Here is an 18,203-nt window from a genome sequence, read left to right as displayed (position 1 = left end):
GCCATGTGTGGGACTGACAGAATGACAGAGCCAAACAGTAACCCAGCGGATTTTGCTGCTTTATGTGACCAGGTGTCCCGCTAGGCCATGGTCATTAGATGTTTGTTGCAGGCGTCTACATGAATTGGCTTTAACGGCCAGGAGGCCTACTCTTGCTCTCATTTTTGAGTTACAGCCCAGCCGGTACCCCTCCTCCCATAGCCTGATCGCCCTGCTCATGTCACTTCTGAGTGGACAAGCGGCTGAGTGGGTGGCGGCTTGCCTTTCATTACCTGGGGCTGCGCCTCTCACATACCAGGCCTTCTTAGATGAATTAAAGACCTGGTAGGTGAGAGGCGCAGCCCCATGTAATGAAAGGCCACCCATTCACCCATGGTTGGGCTCCTGGTCAGTCAGCCACCTTGCAGCAAGGTTCCGGACGCTGGCCGCCAAGTCCCAAATGGACCCCCACATCCTCTGGGACCCTCTTCTATGAAGCTCTTGCTCTTCAGATCTGCAGTGAGATGGTGAGCCGGGAGATACTGGCCACCTTCAATGTCCTGGTTCAACTTGCGCTGCGGATCGACCGCCATCTGCTGGTGCATCTGGTGGTGCAGTCACACCACCACGGCTCCTTGTCCTCCCAGGACACCACCTTCACCACCTCGACCCATCATCACATGCCCTGACAGTTTGGGGGAACCCATGCAACTGGGCCGGCCTGCCCTCACAGCCACTGAGAGGGAACAAGGATACCAGGAAGGTTTGTGTGCGTACTGCGCGACTCATCACTGCACCATCTACCTGGTTCAGGGTGGTCAGATCAGCTGGGACCACGGCCACTCTATCCACACTCTCTCCAGCTCTTCTGGTTCTTCCTGCTGTCCTGAAATGTGGGACACAGAAGTGCAAAACCACAGCCTTTGTGGGACTCACAATCCCATCAGTCCACCTGCTGGTCCACTCCAACAGCTTCCAGTACCTCATCGTCCCTGGACCCACATCATCTTCCCACAGCGGAGAGCATGAACACCATCCTCACCTTTGTGACTCAATTCTCCAAAGCGGTTCACCTGGTCATCCTTCCAGGACTCCCATCTTCGGTCAACACTGCTAACCTGCTCCTTCAGCACGTCATCGTTATGGGTTCCCCCTGGACAGGGATCCCAATTCACCTCATTCTGTCGTCTCCTCCACACCACCTGCAGCCTCTCCTTGGGTCATCATCCCCAGACCAACGGCCAGACAGAGAGGACCAACCAGCAGCTGGTGTTCCTGTAGTGCTTCGTCGCTGACCACCAACAGACATGGCCCCGGTACCTGATGTGGGCAGAGCTCTCCAACAACCTACAGATTTCTTCAGCCAATGGCCACCGCCCATTTGAGGTATGCTACGGATACCAACTAGCCATCTTTACCCACCAGGTACCGGCAGGAGGGGTCCCCGCCGCATGACTGCTAATCTGGAATAGACGGAACCCATGCTCTGCCATCCAATATGACAGACGACATCCCGGGCGACCACGCTTCCAGGTGAGTAACAGGGTATGGCTCTCCACACATGACCCCCTGGTTCATCTGTCCCTTCCGGATCATCAGCCGCATCAATCCGGTGACTTATAGTCTGCAACTGCCTTCTACTATCTGGGTGCATTCCATCTTCCATGTCAGCAGTTTGAAACCTTCCTCACCTCACCTCTGCATCCTCCAGCTCTTAACCCTGCTCTACCGTGCATCATCGAGGGGGGCCCGGCATTCACTGTGGAACACATACTGGATTAATTGGAGACCACCTGTGGAAAAAACAGTTCATTGGACCTGATATGGAAAGGCAAGCACCTGTCTATATAAAGTCCCACAGTAGACAGTTCATGTCAGAGCACAAGCAAAGCATGAAGTCAAAGAAACTGTCCAACCCCCGATACAGGATTGTCTTAAGACACTAATGCTGCTTTGAAGGTCCCAATGAGCAGTGCGGCCTCCATCATTCAAAGGAAGAACTTCAAAATCTCCAAGACTGTTCCTAAAGCTGGCCACCTAAACTGAGCTATCAGGAAAGAAGGATCATGGAGGTGACCAAGAATGCAATGGTCACTCTGTTAGAGCTCCAGAGGTCCTTTGGAAAGACCACTTTGCAGTAATCCAACAGTCAGGTCTGTATGGTAGAGTGACCAGATGGAAACCACTCCTTAGTAAAAGGCACATGACAGCCTGCCTGGAGTTTCCCTAAGGCCACCTGAAGGATTCTCAGATGATGAGAAACAAAATTCTCTGGTCTTTGGTGTGAATGCAAGGTGTCATGTTTGGAGGAAACCAGGCAGCATTCATCACCAGAACAATACCATCCCTACAGAGAAGCATGGTGGTGCTATGGGGATCATGCTATGGGGATCATGCTATGGGGATGTTTTTCAGCTGTAGAAACTGGGAGACTAGTCAGGATAGAGGGTGAGATGACTGCAGCAATGTATAGAGACATCCTGTGTAAAAACCTGCTCCAGAGCACTCTTGAAATCAGACTGGGGCAATCTTTCATTAATCTTTCAGCAGGACAACGACCCTAAGCACACAGCCAAGATATCAAAGGAGTGTCTTGAGTTGCCCAGCCAGAGCCCAGAGTTGAGTTCGATTGAACATCGTTGGAGAGATCTTAAAATGGTTGTGCACCAACGCATGCCATCCAACCTGACTGAGCTTGAGAGATGCTGCAATGCTCCAAACTGGCCAAGGATAGGTGTGCCAAGCTGTTGCATCATAGTGAAAAAGACTTGAGTCTGTAATTGCTGCCAAAGGGGCATTTAAAAATGCATTCAATACATTTTGGAATAAGTCTATAACATAATAAAATGTGGAAACTGAATACTTTCGAGGATGCACTGTATTGGCTATTTTACTTACAACCACATGCTCATCAGGCTGCCGGCTGTAAAAGTTTAGGCTACAGACACTCAGCATTGAAAAACTGATGCTAATTATCTGGGTTACATCTCTAACAGCAGTCAAGTTGTTGTTTGTGTCAAACAAAGATGACTTACTCTGTGCTTAAAAGTGATGCTAGGAGCATCATTGTTGGGGTCAACAACATTATGACCCCAACAACAGGCAGAAGTAGCAGAATAACACAAATAATTCCAGGATACCTTTTCATTGGTTGATTTGTTGCATTATGCTTTATTTCATGGTGAGGAGCTGCGGTCCACCTTCTGAGAAATATGTCAAGTGGACCTGCGCAATTTCCTTTCAGTTCAGGTGGATTTTCTTTTCTTCTGGATACGATTTTTTACTCAGGGGGGAATGAATCACCATTCATTAACACGCGTGTGTGTGTGTGCGCGCACTCACTATACGTATGTTCCTGCTGCGACTGTGTGTAAAAAAAAAAAAACAACAACAAACAGAAGGACAATGTAAATAGACACATTCATAACTGGCCACACAAACACAATTTAGTTACACTGCCATGCCCTTCACCAGATCACAGAGTAACAGAGGAACGCCAACTGATTGTGCTGGCAATGCCAAGCTGTGTGTGTGTGTGAGAGTGTGTATGTGTGTGTATCATTAAACTGCCATTAGTTCCAAGCTGTGAGTGATTTAGAAACACACACCAAAGCCAAATGTTTCCGTCCAACCAGTGAAACTCCCCTGAAGCCACTACCCACTTGGTATCTTTAAAAGAAAATCATAGTTCACTGTGAAAACACACACACAAGCACACACACACACACACACACACACACACACACACTATAAAGTCAGAGGAACCCCTGGTCAAATGGTCAAACCATTTTTACTGTTGCAGACCTCAATCTGATGAAACATGGTGAAAACAAGAGCAACGTTTCATGTGCAGAATTTTGGGCAGATTGTGGTCTGTGTGTGTGTGTGTGTGTGTGTGTGTGTGTTTCAACTAGGTGTGTGTTGTCTTCAGGTGTGTGATTATTGGGTATACAGAAGTAATGATTTTATCCTGTGTTAAAAATGTCTAAGACTTGTCTTTACACTCACTCTACGCCGAGGTGTTTGTGATAAATATAAAATGATTCATTTTGGGTAAAAAGTTGTAACATGCTGGACCTGCGGGTTGTCCTAGTAGTGTGTGTGTGTGTGTGTGTGTGTTTGTACCTGTACTCAGGTGTGAACGGGGTGATTTCAGTGTCATTTCTGATCCATCTGAACTCCAGAGGCCAGCTTCCCTCCGCCAGACACGTCAACACCAGCCGGTTGCCCTCCAGGTGAACCTGCACCCCACCCGGCTCCGTCTTAAAATAAGGGGCCACATCACCTATGGAGAAATACACACACAGTTTAATTATCCCCTCTAAAGCTCTTTTCATGTCTGTTCTCTGTCTGATGCAGATGCCACCCACCAGACGGACAGACGACTCAGTGGTGCAGAGCTCCACCCATCGTTCCCACAGTATCATTAATTATTAAACCCAAAACACGGCCCCATGAATCAATGTTAATTACTGCACTTCATTAATCCACTGATGCTCTCCTCTGTAAAGCTGCGGTCATCCGCAGTCTCTCACACACACACACACACACACACCTGGCCATGGGGCCTTCTGTTCCTGGCGAGCATTCACAGAGCAGTAAGACATGAGCATTTATTTACACAGAGGGCGTGCAAGTTGTGGGTGTGTGTTGTGTATGTCATCTCTGCTGAAACTGCTTACCACTAACACAAACCATACAGAGTCCCATTCATTGTACACACTCCCATTTGTTATTTGTCAGTAATCCCTTATTACGACCACTGCAGCAGATGTGGTCATGAACTGAATCATTGTTATGTCCACTCAAAGCCAAAGTGTCATCTCACCATATACAAGTACACAGCGAGATGAGATTGCAAAACTTCGGGGAGTCACGGTTCGAAAAAAAAATTGTGCAAATGTAAATTTGCAAAAAAAAACATGACAAAGTATCAGCAATTTGATAATATTGTCATGGCACAGAAAAGAGGAGGTAGAAGCAAGCATGGATAACTACAAACTTTTTTTAAACTGGACAAACCAACACAAATGGGGCTCTACTTTGGAACAGGGGACTTGGAGATGGGGACAGGAAAGATCATAATTTATACTACCATTACATATACTATAATACACACGTGGAGGCCCAGTAGGCACACCGCCTCCAACTAAGACACCAAGTTAATAAGAGCATAAACACATCGCCCTTGACTCAAACGGTTCAGGGTTCAATACTGGAATACTGATGCAGGCAAGCTTTAATAGGGAGGATGTCTGGTGCAGGGAATCATGGGGGCGTGAGGAACCATAGTCAGGTTTGCCCGGTCCACCGTGACAAATATATCACTTTATGGGTATATTTAGTGACTCTAGTATATGTAGTATACAATATGATATGATAATGATATTAGTAATAGAAATATAACATATGATAGTAACATAAGAATAACACTGATGACCCACTGTAAAGAAAAGAACAAATCTGAGGAGGGAAGGAGGGAGGGGGCTTCACCTTGTGCTACACTTATATGTGTGATGTACTGAACGGAAGGGGTCCATAATGAAGACGTAGGTGTGTGAGAGCTGTCAATCATCACCATTAGCTCCTCCGATTATAAGCATCATCTAAGTTTCTCCTCTCCAAGAAGAAGATAACTGATTGCTGTTTTATCAGTATATTTCTATCTCACAGAGTTGTGAAAAAATCTAACTGAGTAAAAAATTGAGTGAATTTGAACTCTCCCTCACCTCTGTGTGACCTCTGCCTCTGACCTGAGAAGTCACAGCTGGCAACAGATTAAGAGATAAGATCCCACCGTCTGTCTACAGCCATCCTCATATTCACCACCTACTACATTTCATTATTTTATGAATCCCCAAGACTCAAACAAAAAAAAACACTAAACTGAGGATCCTGTTAGCTCATAAGAATGCATAAGCAAAAATAGACTATGGTGAAAGATTTCATTTGGAGCTGAGTAAAAGCCAATCTTTATTAAATCTTTCTGTGTAAACTGCAGAGTTGAGCACAGATTGGTGTTTCAGATTATGACTGCAAACGAGGCTTCATGCCTATAATGTAATGCAGAGCTGCTGCACAAATGTGTTCAGCACTAATTTAAAAGTGCGTAATTAGATTTTGCCATTTCAGGAAGAGGACAGAGCGGAGCCCCCCACATCACACACACAAACACACACACAAACACACTCACAGCCCCACACACATCCTCACACTCAGCACACACGTACACATCTTTATAGACTGACTATTTAATAGTGGTGAAACATCTGCTCCAGACTGTCCTTAACAGATGGTTCCTACCCGACCACGCCCTCCTCCACCAGATCTCACCTGTTTTCAGGAGGACCTGCCATCCACTCTGCTGTGGACTTGCCATCCGCTCTGCCATTTGCCTGCTGTGTGCTTGTTCATTGCTAAATTTACTGGTAATCAGCAGTAACACACGTGCCTCCTTACAGAACTGGTCAGTATGTTTCTATGCACATAGTCCAGCTACAGCTATAGCTGAATTAGGCCATTTAATTGAACTACGGTCCTCAGCCCAGGATACATGAACCAATCGGGAAGTGATTTATTGATGAATGCTGATCTGACAGGTGGACCATTTCAGCTGGTCCACTGGTCCAGTGGTGAACTGGAGAAGTTTACAGTTTCAGAGGATGTATAAAGAAGAATGGTTGTTTTTACATAAAGCTAGAAAGGGTTGCAAAGTAATTTGAAAGACAACCAGACAAAAAAAACTAAACACATTAAAAACACATTAAAAGCAGAGGACACATTTTGTTGTGTGCACTGTGTGCTGCAGTGTATCACAATGACAATCACTTCACTTTCACTTTTCACTCACTTGAGTGCGGATAAGTGTCAGATGGCTGCAGAGACAAATGGAAATCTGTGGCAAATTTTCACAGATAATACATTTTAACAACACACACACACACACACACACACACAGACACACAGACACAAGCACCTGTCTCTAAAATGGTAAGGAATTTTAATAACAAAGGATATGGCAGAATGATCGATGTGCTGACAACAGACACCACATCCTTTCCATGGTTACCATAACAACACAAGGTCCCTTAAACACACCCAGAGGCCACTGCTTAAAAACCAAAAAGCCAACAAAACATAATAGCTGAACAACTGCGGAGAAATGTCACTCCTCAACATCATTCCATACATCTCATACATTTCAAAGGCACAGATTCAAAACACGAAGGGTGGAATTCAGAATTGAGAATTAGTAAGAAACTCCAGTCTTTATCCTTTTGACTTTAATTAAAGAATATTATTAGTATACACAAGGACTAAAATGGAAACATTATGAAATGTCAAAAACTGTCAGGCTTGAAGTCAATTAGTTTTTTTTTGGTGAAACACTTTAACTACAAAACCATAAAGGAAACTCATGCAGCACTTCAAAGGAGACACGTAGCGCGAGAGAATGGGAGACAAGGGAACACTGAAGGGTGGACAGAGAAGAGGCTAACAAGACACTCAGACAGAAATAAGCGGCAAGAACCAGAACTCTGTCGCCAGTGTTAGGGTGGTGGTCTGTGACTCACAGAGACAGGGCGTGGACATAAGCCACAGGGCTATCACGATACGTGACCTGAGATCAATATCTTGATTCAATGGCCCTGAAGACAAAATACCCTTAGAGGTGCAGCCATTACCTTACCAATGTACCTCAGCAATATCCAGTATTAGCACAGTATCCATCCAGTATGACGGCTTCTGAAATAAGCATGCAAGATGCGTAGAGGCTATTTGGCTCTCCAATAGAAAGAGCTTCGGAGGAGAACTCCAAGTCCCGTCCAGCCTGACTTCTGTTGCCATTCTGTGTGAATGTCTGGTTTGGTTGTGCCCATGGTCCAGAGGTGACTGTAACAGATACAGCAGTTGTGAAGTCCTCTGATGCCTCCGTGTACAAACCTTTCTGCCAATAGTGGAGTTTGGGGACAGGAAGAATGTGCAGCCTGCAGCCTTGTCCAGGGGGTTTAGATTGATTTTCTACTCTCTATTTTCCTTTTTCTTACTACAACTGGCTTGTAGAGAACGTTTGATTTGTCTATTTACTCGGATTAAGGAAGAAAAACTGGGATGATGAGACATTATTCATGGGAAAACCAGAATAAGGGCGTAATAGACATTCACACACTTTAAAAGATGGGGTAATGGCAGAACAGGACAAAACAAGGTGTGACACACTGTAATGTGTAACGTTCTAACTGTAATATAAGATGATGTGCTCACTCACTGGCCTCTGGAGCGCTGCAAATCTTACTGCTGCATTAACCTGAATTAGAACTGAGCTTTACACACACACACACACACACACACACACACACACACACCTGAAAATGTGGACTCAACAGGTTTTACACACAGCCAGGGAGAAATAAAAGAAGAACATTCAGTCCTAAAGGTAGAGCAGGACATTATGATACATCCACATTAGCACACACACATACACTGTCAGGATTGCCTGCAGCTGGGATCCACACCTGACTCCAATCCTGACGCCCCATAAATGCCGGAAGTTTCCGCCCCTTCTGGGTCTCCGGCATTTTCGTGAACCCAGACATGAACTTGACTTCAGTGAGTGAATGTCTTTATGTTTTTGAGTTCTGGCAATCGCCACACGCCTACGGGTTAGTTTATGTTCTTTATTTAAGTTAAATTGTTTTCGGCCACCGCGCCATTGTTTATTTGTATTTCTTTATTGTTTGTTATAATAAAAACCCTTCCCAGCATGTCAGACCTCTGCGCTTCCTTCCCTCGTAAGTCCGTAGTCGTGACATACACACACAAACACTGGGGGTACAATGATTAATAGGCAAAGAGTAAAAGAACATTTTATTCGTATTAACACACAGACACACACACAACTGATCTGGTGCAGTGGAGTAAATCTGAATGATCAAAATCACTGACTGGTGAACTGTGGTTGCCATGGGACTCCAATTCTCAGAGGAATGAGGGTGGAGAGGTGGGCAAGTTTTGGGAATCATGGGTAATCATGTGTGAGAGGCAGCCTGATCAGTGACATTTATATGAACAGACACACACACACACGCACAAATTTGACAGAAATTATTTCTGTTTGGGGAAACAGGATGTCAGTCATGCATCAAGTGTCAGTGTAGCTCCATTGTAGTTATGATGAGTCGAAGTGTGACTCCATTGTGTGTATGTGTGTGTGTGTGTGAACATAAATGAATGTGGAATGTGCTTGCTTTTGAACTTGTGTGTGTGTGTGTGTGTGTGTGTGTGTGTGTGTGTGTGAATCGTTAGCTGATTTGTGAGTGTCTGGTGCAATAATGTTTCTGTCTCCTTTGTGGGTGAAGGCATTAGGGGAGCCGAGCCAATAGATGCTTCACATTTGGTCCTCAATAAGACACAAACACACACACACACACACACACACACACACACAGTGGCACACACATATATACTCCCACCCTTCATAAGTGATGATATTTTTGGAGATTTTCTCCACAACAAAATCCATCACAGTGAAGGCGACGCTTCCAGACTCATCAGTGCGAAGAATAAAACAGGACAGCTGCTGCACACACTTCCTTTAATTAGACCTCTGATCGTGTTTATGGATTGAGTGATGCTGATCAATAATATGCAAATCTGACTGATACTCTAATTAGCTGATCATTACCTAACCCACCAATCATAAAACACAACCACGTTCATACATGGGCAAAGACACACACACACACACACACACACACGTGGCTAGCAGGTAAGGGAACAGACCCTGTGCTGCAGTGTTTCAAAAACACTTCACTTTCACTAAAAGATTTATTCTATCCATTGCATTCCAAGCATTCAGCTGATGCTGAATCTAGCACTTGCTTATAGACACAGCTGTAACGGGTGGGGTTTAGACCCTCAGCCCTTCTGGTCATCTGATTCACATTTTGAGAACCAACCTACTTCGTGCAACAGCAGAATCAACTGCCATATTATGCTACTAAAATATGTCACCAAGTGCATCTAACGTACCCTTAAGCAGTCTGGAACATTTTTTTTTCTGAAACACAGCAGGGAGCAGAAACAGTTGTATTTCTAGCAACATTTGTTGGGTCTAATCTTCTATACTATAAATGACCAGAGAGGTAAGTGATTGGCCTAACACTATCCACGGTACCCACTACTTTTACAACAAATCAAAAACATGAAAATGGAGAGGAACTATGCCAAGAACTGTGAAACACTTGTGCGTAATTAGGTTTTGGTCATTCCTATTATATTTTGTGCAATTCTCTGGAGAATTAAACCAAACACACTTTTACTTGTCCTCATACTCATTTATTGTAAAGTACTCAAATGATGTGTAATATCAATGTTTATATTTACATTTATGGGATTTATCAGAAGCCCTTATCCAGAGCAATTTACAATCAGTAGTTACAATCAGTACTCAGGGTTAAGGGTCTTTCTCAGGGACACAACGGTAGTAAGTGCGGTTTGAGTCTTCTGGTTCATAGTCGTGTGTGTTACCCACTAGGCTACTACCCATTCTGATGAATAAAATAAATTGTATTTATTTCAATGTGTTTAAAAACTGAAGGTTTTTCAGACGTTTGAAATGTGGTTACTTATTCAAAGCAAATTATTATCATAACCCAGACATTCAAGGTTCAGTTTATTTATGTCAGGATCTTAAGTTTATATATATTGAAAAGTGCATCAGGCTTAATTAAATTATTCAAAGAATGCACCACATTTTACTGTTAGTACTGGATATCGCATAAACATTATTTTATTGAAGTGTTGAACAGTTTTGACACCCATTATACATTGAAATATTTGGTGAAATAGTTTTGTCTGAATGCTTATAGAGTTAATAGAATTTTATTGTGGAAGTTCCTTTTGACAATTGAGACTAGTTTTCTGTGTCCCGTGCATTACATGGGGTAACTTGTGTTATCAAAATGTCCTGTGCGTCACGTAAAGAATTGTCCTGATGGTATTTGTAAAATTTATATTACAAACGTGTAAGTACCTCTAAGCCCCTACCCATGTTTTAATTAAATCTTTATTTGTCTCTATCATTCAATTTTTAAAAAAATGGAATTTGAATTACTACAAATGTTGTTTATCTTCTCTTTGTTGGGACATTTGGTCCTCACTAAATTATAAATACCAAACACACACACACACACACACACACACACACACCCAACTCCCCAGGGGGTTGGAAAGACCTTTATGTTCATCTGCAGACTGAGCTACAACCTGAGGCTACAATTTAATCTTAATCTCTTCTCTTTTCCTTTCTTCTCTCATGACTTTCAAATTTATTTCCTTTATCCTTTTCCTTCATTCATTCTGTCTTCTCTAAATTCCTTAAGCAAAACCCCTTTCTTTGTTTCACTTCTTGTTAAAGAAGGACTGTTTTTGAGATAGAACCAAGAAAGCTTGTGTTGAGTCTTATGCAAGTTACATTCATGAAAGTCAAAGACAATCTCTCAAGATCCGTCCACGCCTCTCCTCTCTTCTCCATCTCTCTCTCCTTCAGTAAAGGTCAGGTCACCCTGATCTCGGATAGTCTTTGGGAAGTCTTCTGCTCAGGTTACAAAGCAACTGTCAGATAATCAAATCTTCACAAGGACTGGCCGTCAAAACCACTAAATCTAACCTTACTCACACACAAATACTTGGACACACACACACACACTCGGAACAGTGACTGCTGAGTAGAAAGGTTGTCTGAATGATTTAAGAACATTTCCACAGGACGGCGTCACATGACGTCGACAGTACAGACGCCCATCATGTCTCAGTCCTCTCTCATCCACGAAAAGTAAAAAAAACAGTGAAAGTTTGGCCCTCCCCACATTCTCGGCTTCGCCGGGTGTCGTACTCAGAACGCTCTTCGCAGGAGTTACTGTGGCGGCAACCTGGGGACAGGCGGGTGTTTGATGTGATGGACAGGCCGTCGACTTGTCATTCATTATTAACAGCAGCGCAAGATCAAACGCAGACGAACATGTGAAACTATCCTCAGCAGAGTCGTGGGATGCAGATCAAGCAAAAAAGTGAATTCTGGCCAAAGAGACGTGAAAAAACGGACACACCCGACCGCTAATGGACATACAGAAAAGCTGAAGTTTTTCAGGCCGAATCGAGTTTCTCCGTTTACTTTTACTCCCCCCCCACTCCAGAAAAGCAGCAGCAGCAGAAATCTCTGGGCCGATTTGTTCCTGATGAACACCTTGATCTCATCAGGATGATCTCTTTTTCTGTGTTTCATTCTGTCTGACGATGTGAACAGAGCATTATTAGAACCCCCCCCCCCCACCCTGCACTATTCATGTCACAGCGCAGGCAGACACAACAGAACACACATTGAAAATAACACAATTCCCCGCTGGAAGGTTTCATTGTTCAGACTCATCACTGCTTTTTCTCCCGTTGTTAACCATCTCAGGGTCCATCTGGGCGGACACTTCAATGTACACGAAGGGATTGGTTTTTTGTCATCATGCAACACAGCGTCGCCCTTAGTGGCACCTGTGGAGCAGGGTGTGGGGACGGTACTTTGCTCAAGGAGACCTCAGTGGCACCTTGGCAGTTTGGGGCTTAAACCCGCAACCCTTTGCTTACGAGTCCACTTCACGGCATAGAATGAAAATCTAATTTCCTCCTGAAAACATATTTAAGTGTTCCAAGAAATATTAAGGACTTACATCTTACAAGTGGTATTAACTGCTCGCGAGGCAAATTCCAGATAAACAGTGGTTATGCATGAAGACAAATCCCTTTTCATGTAACAGCTTACGTGAACATTGCCACATTTATGTGTGTGTGGTTGTTGTTAGAACACAGAATTTCAGGCAGAACACCACAAGGTGATCTGCAAGATCAATTTAGCTTTACTGATGAGTGCCGACTATTCACTTTGGAAGGAAGGTGTGTTGTCAGACACACCTTCTACCTTCTTGTTCACTCTTACTACGAGGAGGAAAATGTTAAACTCTTGCTAACAGGTTCAGTGTAGATCTTTTAGCCAAACCTATAAAACACACACACACACACACATTGCCCTAATGGGACTGCAGTGAAATGCCCCGTCATCCTTCCTGATCAGCTGATCACTGGAGCAAAGAGGAGGAGCAATTATCTATAGAACAGTCTGCAGAGATTACAGCAGTGTGTGTCTGTGAATGGCTCATTTAGTGTGTGTGTGTGTTTATGTGAGAATGTGTGTACGTTTTGTATAGTTTGCTTTGTCTCCCATGGGCAGCATTGTTTACTACATGAGTGTGTATCTGGGAGGTTGTGCGTATTATTTGATTTCCAAAACACAAACTGGAAAAACGGGAGAATAACATGAACAAGTTTATGCTGGTGTGTGTGTGTGTGTGTGTGTCTGTTTGAGGTGGAACAGTCACTCGAACAGCAGGTAGTAATGCAGTCAGGCTGAAAGTGATCATACTGCAGTCAGAAACACACGACCATTTACTGCCATTACAGCAGCGCGCTGCCATCCCATAATTACAGCAAGCCACTACAGTCACTACACATCCCCTACAGACACAGAGAGACAAAATGGTCAGATGAGGGAACAGGAAAGCTGAAACAGACGAGAGAGAAAATCAAGGGCCGAGTGAAGATAAGGAAGAAGAGGATAGGATGAGGAAGAGGAGGAAAATGCCAGTATTTTCAGAGCTTCTGCAGCTGCGGTGGCTGCAGTAGACGGGCAGCATTCCTCCTCTAGAAACCTCTGTTCCCTGTTGTACGGCTAATTAAAAGAAAATCTGTCTAAAACTGAAAACTGGATAATTCTAGCGCTTTTTAATCAACTTCATGATGATTATGGTGTTACACACCAATCCCAAAATATGAGCCATTCTGGTGCACAGATCCATTTACTGGTGCCACATGTTCACATTGCATGGTTTTGAGGTCCAAAATCCGAAATAAGTCCAAAAATAATTTTCTACGTCAGTCATTAAAAAATAAAAAAATTCTGGTCACCTCATTTGCCATGTCCAATATATGTCAGGATCTGGTCCAAAAGGAGTTACTCCGAATCCTGGGTTTGGACCAGAGTTTCATGTTGGTCCTGTGTTAAAGCTGCCAAAAGACCGACCGAAGTGGACTGCGGACAAGATGCCAGTCCCCTGTGGATGGGCCGCGCTTTGCCCGGCACAGGACGGCCACCACTCGTCCATAACTGTTTTGGGTGGCACACCGGTAGTCGTGCCTAGGGGGGAGGATACTGTCAGGATTCGCTCCAGAAGGGGCTATTCCAGATCCAGGAATTGGTGCTACAATGATTCCTGATTGTTTCCCCTGTCGCGTGCTATATTGAAATAAATCCCGCCTTGAGACGTCGTGCAAATGTGTCCTCCTTTTTTGCCAAGTGCGACCACCTTGACACAATCACATCTAACGTTGCTCTGGAGACCAGTCATGTAGTGAGTGACCACTCTTCACTGGACACCAATTAAAATAAACCCTTAAAAGCCCCAATACAAGTGTGTAGTTCCATGTTCCAATGACTTGTGCAATCTGAACTCGACAAACTGTTTACTGGCTCGGCAATAATCCCTCTAATCATCACCTGTCTGAATAGAAAGGCCATGCAACACAAAGTGGGTGTCAGATGCAATCGGGCAGGACAGACACACTGTTCTGCTGGGTTGTGCAAAAACAGAAATGTGAGTCCTCCGTTTTATAAGTGTGGCTGTTTGGAGACCCTTGACCAAGAGTAATAACTGTGTAACAGACGCTATATAAATGTGTAACTACCTCCACATAAGCACATTTTTGGGAATTTTGATAATTTTTCATGGTTTGTTAGGCATGTTTCCTAATTACAATGTTTGTGAGGACAGACAAACAAATTGCACATGCACAAATACACACTGAAAAAAAAAAAAAAAAAAATTTTCCATTATGGCATGAAGAAAGAAAATATGGTCCTGAATGACAGAGACCTGAGGACCACACATCTGTTGGACCAATTATACGGACGCGGACACGATCACTTCCTGCACGAAAGGCCGCTACCCCCAAGACAACAGCAGGGTTGGTGTAATCACAACCAGAACATAATATTATATGCAGTCATTATTACACGCATGGAGCGAGAATCAGACTGAGGAAACCATGTTGTCTCTACACCGACAGGCTGTCTGTAATAAAACAGACACTCCTTCCGTTGGCCATCTGCAAACCACACACATAATTTGGGGCAGCAAAGATTAAAACTATCACTTGGCAGATGGAGCCAGAAGCAGCTGGTGCTTCTGTTAAAATCTAATATTTTACAGTGTGGGAGGGTGATAGCAATTTCACTGTGTGTGTGTCAGAAGAGCAGACAAATGTCCAATTTAGTTATAATTGTGGCCACTTTTATTAACCATGACAATATTCTAGATGTTATAAAAACAACATGCAGTTTACAGGGCCACTTTTCTGTATTCAGAATGTTCTGAATGGAAAACTTGTGGCACTAATTGGGCGCAAAGTTTTCAGTTAGTATAAGGTCAGAGGTGTCCTCAAAAGTCGATTTAAAATATAGAAGAATATAGAAGCAATAGCTTGTGTGAGAGCCGTCAATCATCTGGCTCATCACTAAACCTAAAAAAAAAAAAACAGAATTAAAGCTGTTTTGAGTCAAGAAAAGTATTACATATCAGCAAAAATAGTACTTAGTTTCTATTCTTCAAAATACTAAATGTGTGTTCGACTTGACAACAGTTTTGGCCAGTAAGAGTGCAGGACAGTGGATGATGGAAAGAGGCAGGGACATAGCATCCACATTAACCAGAGTGGTAGTAGCTTAGTGGGTAACACACTCGCCTATGAAGCCAGAAGACAAAAAGTCCCATGTTCAAAACTCACTCACTACCACGACCCTGAGTCTCTCCAGGGGGACTGTCCCTGTAACTACTGATTGTAAGCCGCTCTCCATATGCAATATTGATAAATCTTATAAATGCCAAAAAATCTACATTTATATATCTAAAGCCATTTTATTAACTCTTCTTCTAGTTTTCTAGAGAGTATTGCAAACTAAACTAACAGATTAGTAACAAGGTTTGGCCTCTTTTTTTCTTCTATAGGTTCATAGATTCAAATCCCTCAATCCCATCAACTAAGACACTTAACCATGAGGCTTAGTCTGTCCTTAGTGAAAGGGTGGTAGTGGCCTAGTGGGTTAGACACTCGCCTATGAACCAGAAGACCCAGGTTCAAATCCCACTTACTACCATTGTGTCCCTGAGCAAGACACTTATTCCTAAATTGCTCCAGGGGGGGACTGTCCCTGTAACTACTGGTTGTATGTCGCTCTGGATAAGGGCGTCTGATAAATGCTGTAAATGTAATGCATGTAAATGAAAGGAAGTTGCTCTGGATGAGAATGTCTGCTACATAATTCAATCTCCAGGAGTTTCTGTGTAACATGCAGACAAAAGACGGAGAGCTGATGCAAGAACAAAAGAACAGACAAAAAGATATATAACTTCTAGCCTGTTCCTTGTTCCTGCGGGACGGAGCCACTCTTTGAGGTGACTCTATTTCGGGTTAATTAAACACCCCATCCTCAGCACTATTTAAATCAATGACATCAGCTGCTGCTACCCTGACCCCAGCCTCTCCTGTGTTAACGAGATCTAATTATCCAACCAATGCCATCCCAGCATGAGTTTAACGAGCCTTAATGAATCCCCAATACAATACAAGCCTGTCATAAAGAACACTAATTAGCTGGCCAATGCTCTTCTCAGCACTGTGAGGGAGCATTAATTAGCCCATCCACCAATAATAACCCTGCATACACGTAATGAGCTCTAATTAACACTGGAGACAAGGACATGCTGCTGGAGCGGGACGGACTCCCGAAACAATTAAAGAGTTTCTTTGTCTTCCTGCAGCCTTATAAATAAATAAACTTTGTCTGTGTGTTGATGAGCCATTGAGTGTAGCGTTTCCACACCTACTGCGATCTGAAATACACCCCGAACATCACAGGGGCGCCACAATATGCAATTCCTCACAGAGGTGTGCATTTAGAGTGTGAACTCGTTTATGTATCCGATTTGTTCATCAAGGTGTATGAATGTTTTGAGGAGTGTGTGTGTGTGTGTGTCATGTCCAGCTATCTCTCTCATTGCAGTTCCCCCTCACATCTCCCCTCCGTCTTTTCCCTTAATATTTCAGAGGGCTGTTTGCAGGGCCTCACCCTTGCATGGCCTCGTGGGAAATCGAGTGAGCCTCAGAGGTCGGACGCACAGCATGTGATTGAGAGGCGAACGTTTAAGACCAATATGAATAATGTGGAAACAGTTGTCTGTCTGTGTGCGTGTGTGAAATAACTTGCCATGAATTATTCACAAGACGCACACAAACAAACCCCTAAACAACACACACACACTTCTTGTTCTTTTATCATAGTTAATCTCTATACCCTGAGCCCATACATTAGATGCAGCACTTGGGGCTTGTACACTAATGTCAATTCAAGTATTACTTTACCAGATGTGCAGTAATAAAGACATAAAAACAAGACAGGACTGCTTGCTAATTACCCGTGGGTTGCAGAGGAGGATCCATCCAGCGGTGTCATTAGTTCTATCAGCCAGTTGGTTTTAGATAGTTTGTTTAGAGCCCATAGCAATGATTGACAGCTCTCAGACAGCCTATCAACATTTTACAGCATTTATCAGACACCCTTATCCAGAGCACCTTGCAATCAGTAATTACAGGGACAGTCTCCCTGTAACTCAGGGTTAAGTGTCTCAGGGTTAAGTGTCTTGCTCAGAGACACAATGGTATAGTAAGTGGGGTCTTCTGGTTCATAGGCAAGTGTGTTACCTAATACCTTTACCCACAAGGTAACACATATAAAGCAGACGAGCAGTGTTGATAGATTGTTTTAGCCCACAGTTGGCCAGAAATGTGCCAAAAGCTCCTCAATATCTATTGTAAAGAAGATTTTTTTCCCTCCAATCTGGCAACTCTGAGAAAAAACTCCTGCCTTCTCCCTTCCTCCTTCATTTCTGTAATAACACAGCCTCACACTGCTGTTAATGAACAAACATGAACAAGCTCCGTGGTAGTCATTTCAGGAGCACATGCGCCATTAATCCAAACATGTAGATCGATTAGCAATCAGCACTTTTATTCGCCATTCCCAACACTACACAGCCGCAAGTCCGTGGGAACTAACCTGTATG

General features: G+C 43.6%; 1 protein-coding gene across 4 annotated transcripts in view; it reads right to left on the bottom strand.

Annotated features, from left to right (window-relative positions):
• Positions 1–18,203, bottom strand: part of sdk1b (sidekick cell adhesion molecule 1b) — a 188,268-nt gene that overhangs the window by 101,530 nt on the left and 68,535 nt on the right. For 3 of the 4 annotated variants that reach the window (XM_028973286.1, XM_028973287.1, XM_028973288.1), the window contains exon 2: positions 4,105–4,264. In XM_028973286.1, coding sequence (XP_028829119.1) covers positions 4,105–4,264 — 160 coding nt within the window. Of the gene's footprint in view, positions 1–783; positions 881–4,104; positions 4,265–18,203 lie in introns of those variants that run through there. The other variant, XM_028973289.1, reaches the window with a different exon arrangement.

This window comes from Denticeps clupeoides, chromosome 3, assembly GCF_900700375.1.
Source record: "Denticeps clupeoides chromosome 3, fDenClu1.1, whole genome shotgun sequence".
NCBI lineage: Eukaryota > Metazoa > Chordata > Actinopteri > Clupeiformes > Denticipitidae > Denticeps > Denticeps clupeoides.
The sequence above is the reverse complement of the archived record's forward strand: the minus strand, read 5'-3'. Positions and strand labels throughout refer to the sequence as shown.